Here is a 10,508-nt window from a genome sequence, read left to right on the forward strand (position 1 = left end):
CAAAAAAGAATAAAAACGAACCTGTTAGCTGGAAAATCAAACGCCTAATGGATACTATAATAATACTATACTAATACTAATGGATACTATAATAATTAAATATTGATATATTTATAATATTAATTAAACTGTACCGTATACACAAGTTCCCAATGAATAAATAATTTCAATTTTTAAATTATTAATTACTAATATGTTCATACTTCTTTGCAGTATATAACTTCATTTTTATTTCATTTCCTTAATTATGTTATTTAACCCACTTTTTCAATTACCTATGTATACATTTTATTTCCCGCTTCTATCATCACTTCATTTTATTAATTATATTTTGTAAAATTATTCTGTTTATACTTTCTTTTTTATTTGATTTTTTTTTCTATACTTACTGCGGTTGTTATCTTGTTCTGTTTTTAACCCTGAAGAAGGCTAGAAACTCTAGCCGAAACGTTGGCACAGTAAAATAGGTTAATCCAACTTATTTGTGTTTATCATTGACCGCACCCCCTACCATCTTCTCCTCGTTCGTCATCCACGGTCATCTCTCATAATTAATTTATTTATTATAATAAAATAAAAGATCGGAAGTATTATTTTCGTTTGTGAAATCTGCGTATAAACCTGGCTAAATCAAAAATTATAGTTTTTCCCGCAACGGAGGTCGGCTATCTAGGTTTGAGAGGTGGAGTTTGTCTCCAAGGAGTTAATCTCGAAGCTTCAAGTGTTCCCGATCTGCGCAGAAGATTTACCGCAGTCAAACATTGCGCAAAGTAATCTGAGTAAAAAAGTAATCGTGAAAGATAGTCCACGATCTAGCTTTTATTTGTACGCTGGCTTATAGCTGTAGAAACAGAAACGCCATATTTAATTAATTGGATAGCTCTTAGCAGCTATGTACGGCGGGCTACACTGCAAAGAGCTCAGTGGGTTAACATGTGAGGGATCAATGCCTCAGTTTGATATTATTGTTTTTTTATTATTAACACAAACTTCAATGATCCAGATTATAGGAAGATAGTCCAGGTGGCGGTCAATAAAGATATCAAAATAGTAAAAGACCTATTTATTGCTAACCAACGTTTCCAGGGCTTCGTCAAGGCTAAATGAGAAAACAAGATACATTTTAGAATGAACAGAACATTTTTTTTTTTTAATTATTTATTTAATGTAATTTACAACTGTACAAAATAATACAATAAGTAAATATGTAGTATGTTTCATATACACTTGAAAATCTTGGAAAGGAACCACCCATTGGTAGTACTTCAAGCATTAATTTAAATTAGAAGGTCCCGTGGCCATCTTCTTTTCAGACGCCTCGGAGGATTATCAGGGATTGTTAAGGATGAAAGATTAAGAATTAATGGGTTAGAATGGTTGAGGAGTTTGGAATGAAAAGACGCATATCTGTTTTGGGTCAAATCTGCAACGAATGGGATGTTAAGGTCTTTGTGAATGAGTTTATTTCTGACGTAATAAGGAGCATCAAGGATTTTACGTAGGATTTTGGATTGTAACTATTGGATGCGGGAAGAATTTGATGGTTTGGTGGAGCCCCAGAGCTCAATTCCATAAGCCCAAATTGGTCTGATTATCGTAGTGTATACTAATTTTTTGTAGTGAATGAGAAGTTTAGAGCGTTTGTCAGGTAGGTGTTGTAGCAATCGAAATCTACGAGCAGTTTCTTGTCGTTTCAGTCTTGTGTGTGGATTCCAAGTAAGTCTCTTGTCAAGATGGAGTCCTAAGTATCGAATCTGTTCAACAGGCATTAGTGGTGTATTTAGAAAGGATACTGTAGGACAGGAGGGCAGAGGTTTACGACGGAGAGTAAAGCTGGTCTGGTGGAATTTGTCAGGATTTATTTTGATTCTCCAGTTTTGACACCATTCTTCAATTGATGTTATAGGTGTCTGTAGTGTTTGTGATACATTAGTTGGGTCGTTGTTTACAGAAAGTATACATGTGTCATCAGTATATGTTGTTAGGACTGTAAACAGAACATTTAAAGTTAAAATATTTCAAAACAATTGCTAAGTTTATAAAGTATATAAAAAAAACAACTAATATTAATACTATATATACTAATACTATTGTTATTATTAATATTTTATTAATTTTAGTTTTTCTATGTACTTAATAAACTTAAAATTGTTTTGAAATGTTTTTTATTTTCTGTTAATTCTAAAATGTTTGTATCTTGTTGCCTTATTTAGCCCTGACGAAGCCCTGCAAAGTGGGGCGAAACGTTAGTTAAAATTAAATATTTTACTTCTACTATTTGAATACCTTTATTGACCGCCAGCCGGACTATCTTCCTACAATCTACTTCCTACGGTCAACTTTCGTCTTCCAATATTCAATAATTCACTTTTACTCTCAACTTTTTATTTTAAAAAACCTCCAACGTTTCGGCCCTTAGGCGATTTTCGAGGAGACAACCTATAAAATATTTTTTATTTCACAATCACATATATTTGCACATTTACATGTGAAAAAAAGGTGGGTGCATGCACGCAGAAGTGCATATACAATAAAACTAATTAGTCAATTGTTTAATTGGCATTAAATTAATTATTATAATAATTTATTCATAATAATTTATAAATAATATCATTTAATATTATTATAATAAATTTTAACAAATAAGGTTGACTGTGTGTAAATAGTTCAATTTTTAATATAATGGGAACAATTGAATAATTAGTGTAATTTGTGGACTGATATAATTGACCTGGGCAGAATAGCCTGCATAAAGTTGTTTTTTAAATTATATGGTTCTAAAATTGTAATAAGACTGTCCTGGATGATTCCCGAATTGGCCGAAACGTCGCACTTATAAAGGAATAAAAAATATTTAGAGATTAAAATAGGATAAAATTTATTTATTTAGACTAATTATTGTTTTTTTTTTATTTGAAAATAATGCTGTATTGTTGGTTTATATATTGACTTGTTTAAAACGTCTTTTTTAAACCATATAACTTTTTTTTTTGTTTAAAGTTCTGTTATATTTGATATTTCATAGTTCGATGATATTTTTCCATTGTGTACGTGTTTTTAATTACGAAAATTGATAGATTTTCTGATTTTTTTTTAAATAAACAGATTTAAAAAAAAAATTATAATAAAGATAATTTGAAAGCTCACTTGTTTATGCTGAACTCAGTCTTAAGCCTGGCCAACTGTTCGCCGCTGAAGGCAGTGCGCGGCCTCTTGTCTTCACCAGACTTCTCTTTCCTCTTTATCCTTTTCGTCCTGGGGCCTGAACAAATAGAAAATATAGCTGTAATAAATTTATAATATAGTGTTTACTATATATAATTAATTTATAGAGAGTCAGAGAAACCTAATGGCCATAATAGTTTAGAATTTTTAGAAATTGAATGAATAGAAATTTTACCTACCATTTTACTAAATTATAGCAATAATATTATTATCGTAATTTATATTACTAATAATAATTTAATTGTGACCGAACAGCCTTAATACAGTAATATCAGAAGTCAAATCACTGAGTTGACATCAAAAAAACTTTTATAGATAGATAGATAGTTTATTGACTAATACATATTTTAGCCATGAAATTTGGCGCATTTGGTGTCAGTAATTGTTAATATTGAATGACAATGAAAGCATAGATATAAATAAGTAAACATAGATTAACTCCTATTGCTTACTTTAACATTTTAATATAATTTAATAATACAATCTATTCCAAATAAACCACGATGGTTTCTATTCATCCCTCTATTCTCATTCCACTAGTAATCCTCAAGGTAGTATCCTCGATCCCATCTTCTACGCCGCCCATATACCGATGACACATAAGTACTCCCAGTTAATAATAACCCATTAATTGTATCCCAAACTCTCCAATCCCATATCACAGCCCTCGAAGAATGTTGTCGTAATTGGAGGATTAAGATAAATTCCAACAAATTCCATCAAATCACATTTATCCTTCGTCCTAAAGACAGGAAACTGCACGTCGATTTCGACTATTACAGCACTTACTAGATAAACGGTCTAAACTTCCAATCCATTACAAAAGACTGATCTACATAACTGTAATAAGGCCAATCTGGACATACGGAGTTGAGCTTTGGGGCTCCACTAAACCTTCGAATTCCTCTCGTATTCAAACCTTACAATCCAAAATCCTCAATGCTCCTTACTTGTCACAAATAAAATTATACATGAAGACCTTAATGTTCCCTATGTAACCGATCTAGCCCGAACCAGATATCACTCCTTCCATTGTAAACTCTCAAACCCCCTAGTTTCTAACCTTGCATCCTCTTCCATTCCTGACAATCCTCCGAGGCGCCTGAAAAGAAGATGGCCACGATACCAGCTAATGTAAAATGTCAATAGAGTACCAATGGTTAGTTGCTCTACACGCCTGTAACAATCCATTTTAACTAAGATCAAATTTACTGATTGTGTAATATCTAGTTGTAAATTTCAATAAAAAAAATTGTGTTTGTTTTTTTTGTTACATTTTTTAGAAATTAGTCTTAATGTCATTAGATTCCGATTTATATAGACATGAATTTGTTCCTTAATATAGATCATTATATTATATAACTATATACATCATTATATTATATAATCTATAGTTTGTTAATATAATTTCAGTATATGTATATATTTTTTCTTTCTTGTTGACTAAAAAAAATAAATAAATATTTTATTAAATAAATCAAAACTTGTATCCTTTTTTGTCTCAACACTTTTTATTTCAACAGTCCAAAGTTTCGGCCATTTTCAAGGACATCTAAATATTTAACAACTTATATTATATATTCATTTGTATCACTTATAACAACATTATCACTAATAGTATAACATACCTTCAATTATAAATTCTTCCTCACATTAAAATTTAAAATTTCTTTTGCAGGCTATTCTGCCCAGGTCATTCATTAATGATAAGTTAAAAACCTATTTAAAAAGTCAATTATTAGAGAGTCATATTTATCATTAATAAGCTTACATAAGCTTAAGTTTAGTTACCTATTTTTTTTTTTTTTTAATTTAAAATAATAAATATCTAAATCTTCTTATTTTAAAATTATCCACCAAATCACTACCATATACACAAACCATTTATAACCTCCCACTCACACAGGTCAGCCTTGTTTTAAAATTAATTTAAATTGTATTTTTGTCTCAATTTGGTATTTATTCTAATTCTCAAAATTCCATATTAAAATTAATTGTAAATAGTAACAAATTTCTAGTGTTGAGACAAAAAAGGATACAAGTTTTGATTTATTTAATAAATAATTACTCTGTCTCCCAATACTTCCCCCTTACAAATTATTCCATATATAGATAAATGAAAATAAAAAATCTCCTTTTTCGATGCTGAATCTAAAAAGTGCTGTTGTTTTACATATTTGACCTTTTTGTACGTTTCGGCGAATCTTGGAGAGTGCAGAGCCGAACCAATAATTATCCAGCTTCATGAAGAAGGAGAATTACTCAGGAATTCGAAAGAAGTGAAGGACTTAATCATCGCTACGAGGAGAAATCACCTGCATGAAGAAAGGATGCAGCCATGAAGAAAGTCTGAAGCAAACCCAACTTCAAAGCGAAATTGAAAACCTTAGCGAGTGTTTAAAAGAAAATCTTTAATATAAGAACAATAAAGACATCCCTAACTATATACAATGTTATAAATAAATAAGAATTTAAGACAAAATAAATAGACTAAAATAATAATTCTAAATAAAAGATAAAAGTAAAGTTAATAATGACATTTATGGATTTTATAAAATAAATAATTGACTTCTAATGGGAAAAAATATCCAAGTGAATTTAAAAAAAAAGATGAAGAGAAAAAAAAAGAAATTAAAATCAAATCAAATTTTAGAGTGGCAATAGCAGACTGATGAATATGTCCTGGATGCTCTGCAACAGCCTGGGCTTCAGTCTTCAGGTTGTAGTTGGGTTCCCAGGTTGTAGGTCACTGCTCCTTTAACTGTAAGAAACTGGGAGTGGAACTTCATGAACCATTTTTTTATGTTATCCTCTATTGTCCCTATTTGCAATTTCCAATGCAATTGGCTGAATGAAACCATCATACATTTTAATCTTTTGGTGCACAGATTAAAAATAAAAATTAATCCTGGATCTAAATTAATTAAAACATATATTATTGGGCTTATGGGATTAATACAGTATAATCTCGATAATCCGAACGACCCGGTAATCGGAACTGCCGAGAAAAAAAATTTTTTTTTGAGAAAACTGAGTAAAAAACTGGAGGCAATAACATTTTTGTTGTATGGACAAACGGTATTTTTTAATTTTATATTTCTATTTTTCACTTACACTCACTATATTACTGGGGGTGTAAAATAAAATAAAAGTGTAGCTACTCAAAACACGGCTACTCATTTTTTTTAAATTTCAACCTGTCCCATTTTAAAAAAAAAAACGTTGATTTTTTTCACACTATTACCTAATACTTTATTCAATTCGAACTTTTCAGTTATCTACTGGTATTACAATGTTTTACTATATTACCATACAGTTTCAATATTCTTATGATATTACAGTATACATTTTCTTCAATATGACGTTTATAGCTCGGATTACGGATCTCCATAATCCGAACAACCCGGTAATCGGAACTGCCGAGAAAAAAAATTTCTTTTTTTGAGAAAACTGAGAAAAAACTGGAGACAATAACATTTTTGTTGTCTAATAAAAGTGAACACGTCTAAAGGGCATTTTTATAATAATAATATAAATTTATTTAGTAAACTCATTTTTTTTTATGATTACGTTTTAAATAAATCCATACAAAGGGTATTTTTAATTTTGTATTTTTATTTTTCTCTTACACTCACTATATTATTGGGGATGTAAAATAAAATAAAAGTGTAGCTGCCCAAAACACGGCTACTCATTTTTTTTAATTGCCACATTTTCAAAAAAAAAATATTGTTGATTTTTTTACACTATTTTTCCTAATAATTGGAGAAGTTTGTCGGGGTGTGCGGTCAGCAAAGAACAACATAAATAAACAAAACCATATTTATTTATTTTATGCCGACGTTTCGACCTGAGTTTCAGGTCTTCATCAGGGGTTGTGGCGTTGAAGGTAGGTTCGTAACTGATTTTTCTAATATTTTATTTAATTCGAACTTTTCAGTTATCTACTGGTATTACAATGTTTTACTATATTATCATACAGTTTTAATATTCTAATGATATTACAGTATACATTTTCTTCAATATGACTTATTAATCTTAGTAATCCGAGCTACGACTACCGAGATCAAGATGTATTTTTTTTTTATTTTGTCAAATAATACTCTATTAGGGGTATTCATGATGTTGTGTTAAATGTTAAATGTTTTACCATGTTAAATGTTATAACTATAAGATTGTGAGCAGCCCTATTTAAAGTCATGTTAAACGTTAAATGCACAAGAGCCCCTAGCGGATTTTCTCAGCAACTTGTTGTATAAGCCTTTATGTTTATAACCTTCCTTCCAGACCCTCATGTTATTGTTTACTTCAGTTATGATTTAAGTAATTAATTACAACATGCCTAGAGTGAGTGAAAAGTGGAATTTGTGTGAAAGTTTAGCTTATGAAATGAAATGAAAAAATAACTTTATTCTGGGACATATGTTCCCTAAGAATAATTACATGCTTCATATAGTGAGATTTTTATCTGGCGAGCGTTTACAAATTTTCAGATAGTAGAATGAAATTACATTGTTTTTTTTACTGTTTTCTCTAATGTATCATTAAAATTATCCATTCTGGTTTAATAACGGGGATATGAATACCACAAACACACGAAAGAACTGAGCTGTCACAACAACAAAAATGGCGGCGATCTCAACTGATCTATTGTGTGACGTCATTCTCCATTTAACAGACCAAGTAACAGACTCTCAGCCATGTTAAATGTTATTTCGTTTTACCACGGTAAAAGAAGGCAATTTTTTTCGATTTAACATGAGTTTTTCCATTTAACACACTTTAACATGTTAAACCAAAGATCATGAATACCCCTATTGTATAGATTCGAAAATAATTTCGAATTCCTTCTAACCAGCTATAAGGGTTATTCATGATGTTTAGTTAAATTTGAAATGTTTTACCATGTTAAATGTTTCTTGATAGATTTATTTATTGATAGATATTACAATCTGTCACACAGTTGTGAGCAATAGTTAATAGTGATGAATGATCTCATACATACTAAAATAAAATAACATAATGATAAAATAATATATACAATATTTACCCCATCGACCTGAGGATCCCTGACCCCACTCTATCCCCCACATGTGAGCTCAAAAGATCCCAGCGCATCACTCTCGCCGCATCACTGGTAGTGAGTCAGTGGAGGCTGAGCAAGTGCGGTAAAGCCGCAAATGTTAAATGTTATAAGGATAGGATGGTGAGCAGCCTAATGTAGAGTTATGTTAAATGTTAGATGCATAAGAGCTCCTAGCGGATTTTCTGAGCAACTTGTTTTATAACCTTTCCTTCCAAAACTTCATGTTATTGTTTACTTCTAAGTTTTGATTAAAGTAATTTATTACAGCATGCCGAAATTATGTGAAAAGTGAAAGTTTGGTTAATGAGTGTCTTGTTGATCTTCTAAATGGTGAGAAAGAGAATCAAAGTCATTTCATTATTATTATTGCATTATTAGTTTAAAAACATCCAAAACTATATTAACACAATCAAAACACAAACTACGAGCAAGTAACCTAACACGACATCTAACAAAACGGTGACTAGCTCAGGCGGTCTGTAGTCTGACGTCATTCTCCATTTAGCAGGTCTATTAACACACTCTCAACCATGTTATATCGTTTTAACATGCTAAAAAAGGAAATATTTCCCCATTTAATATGAGTTTACCATTTAACACGCTTTAGCATGTTAAACTAAAGATCATGAATACTCCTTATATGTAATTCAATGGAAAAATACAGACTTATCTACAGGTAAAACTCCAATCACATTTCTACATTAGAAAACCTCGGAGTCATCTTCTTTTCAAACGTCTGGATTGAGGAGAAATTCAATCGTTTTAGTGAATCTTTTCAGTCGCCTCGGAGTATTGTCAGGAATAAAAGAGGAAGCAAAATTATCAACTAGTAGGTTTGGGAATTTATAATGGATGGATTAATATCTGGTTTCATCTTGAATGGTTACATACGGAACATTACGGTCTTTATGGATGATTTTATTTGTGACAAAGTAAGGAGCATTGAGGATTTTACGAAGGATTTTGGATTGTAAGGTTTAGTGGAGCCCCAAAGCTCGACTCCGTATGTCCAGATAGGCCTTATAATAGTCATGTAGGTCATTTGTGATGGATTGGAAGTTTAGACCGTTTGTCTAGTAAGTGCTGTAATAGTCGAAATCTACAAGCAGTTTCCTGTCTTTTCAGTCTTGTAGTTGACTACAAGTTAGTCGTTTATCCAGATGTAGTCCTTGGTAGAGGATGTACGACAGAGATAAGTGGAATATTATTTAAGGATACTGTTAGGACGAAATTGTAGGTTTACAACTATGGATAAGAGTGATTTGATGGGTTCGAGAACAATTGGTAGGTCATAATCTACCAAAATCGCACTCATCACCCAGTTCACCAGTAAGATCTCAAAAAATGTTATTTAGCAATATACATATAATCTTATCAATAAGGGTAAGATCTATACAATTCAAAACTGAAATATTTGTTTTATTTAGATTTTATGAGATATATTTTACTATGATTCTGTGTTTTACTGTATAGATCTTACACTTATTGATAAGATTATATGCATATCTCAAAATAAACATTTTTTGAAATGTTTCACTGTTAAATTGTGACACCGGAGAGATTTATATTAAATTCGAAAGTCATGAAGTCATAACAAAAGTTATTAAAGTTATTAGTTTTATGAAGAACCAATAAATTGTATAAATCTCGTCTGAGCTTATATATCGTCAAATAATGAACCCTACCCATACTCCCTAAGCCACAACACTCGACACTTGTGGCACTATCTAAATCGCGAGGGGTGGCAATCTGCCCCCACAAATCCCCAAGGGGTCTACAGCGCTCTCTAGAGGACTATTAGGATTTCATTAGAGTCCTTTGCAAGGGCTAATAATGCGAGTTCATTGAAGGCTGCCATCTGTGCTCCGCCATTTGTCATCTTCCACCCACACTCGTACCCTCTTGGACTCATTCATACAAAAAGGACATGAAATATGATCCTTCTCTGCCACTTCCCGCTGAGATTTTCTCACTTTCAGGACAAACTCGAGACTATTTATTATGTTTACACTTGCCTGACAGAGCGAGGAAAATCCTTTAAGATTTTCCCTAATAAATAACAATTTATTTCATTTGTTCAACCAATGACAATCAGATATAATTTTTATTTCTTTGGAACTGCCTTCCTTTTCACCTCTCAAATGTTCATGAATCACTAGGTTGTTATTCCACATTGTAACGCTATATATTATATATA

At 31.2% G+C, this 10,508-nt stretch overlaps 1 protein-coding gene across 1 annotated transcript in view; it reads right to left on the minus strand.

Annotated features, from left to right (window-relative positions):
* The window catches only part of LOC106692801 (segmentation polarity homeobox protein engrailed), a gene marked incomplete in the record, with an annotated part of 159,550 nt that overhangs the window by 10,165 nt on the left and 138,877 nt on the right, over window positions 1–10,508 (minus strand). The window contains 1 exon segment of the mRNA XM_067047542.1: window positions 3,148–3,262. Within this exon segment, the coding sequence (XP_066903643.1) occupies window positions 3,148–3,262 (115 nt within the window).

This window comes from Halyomorpha halys, unplaced genomic scaffold, assembly GCF_000696795.3.
Source record: "Halyomorpha halys isolate HHAL.00 unplaced genomic scaffold, Hhal_1.1 Scaffold72.1, whole genome shotgun sequence".
Lineage (NCBI taxonomy): Eukaryota > Metazoa > Arthropoda > Insecta > Hemiptera > Pentatomidae > Halyomorpha > Halyomorpha halys.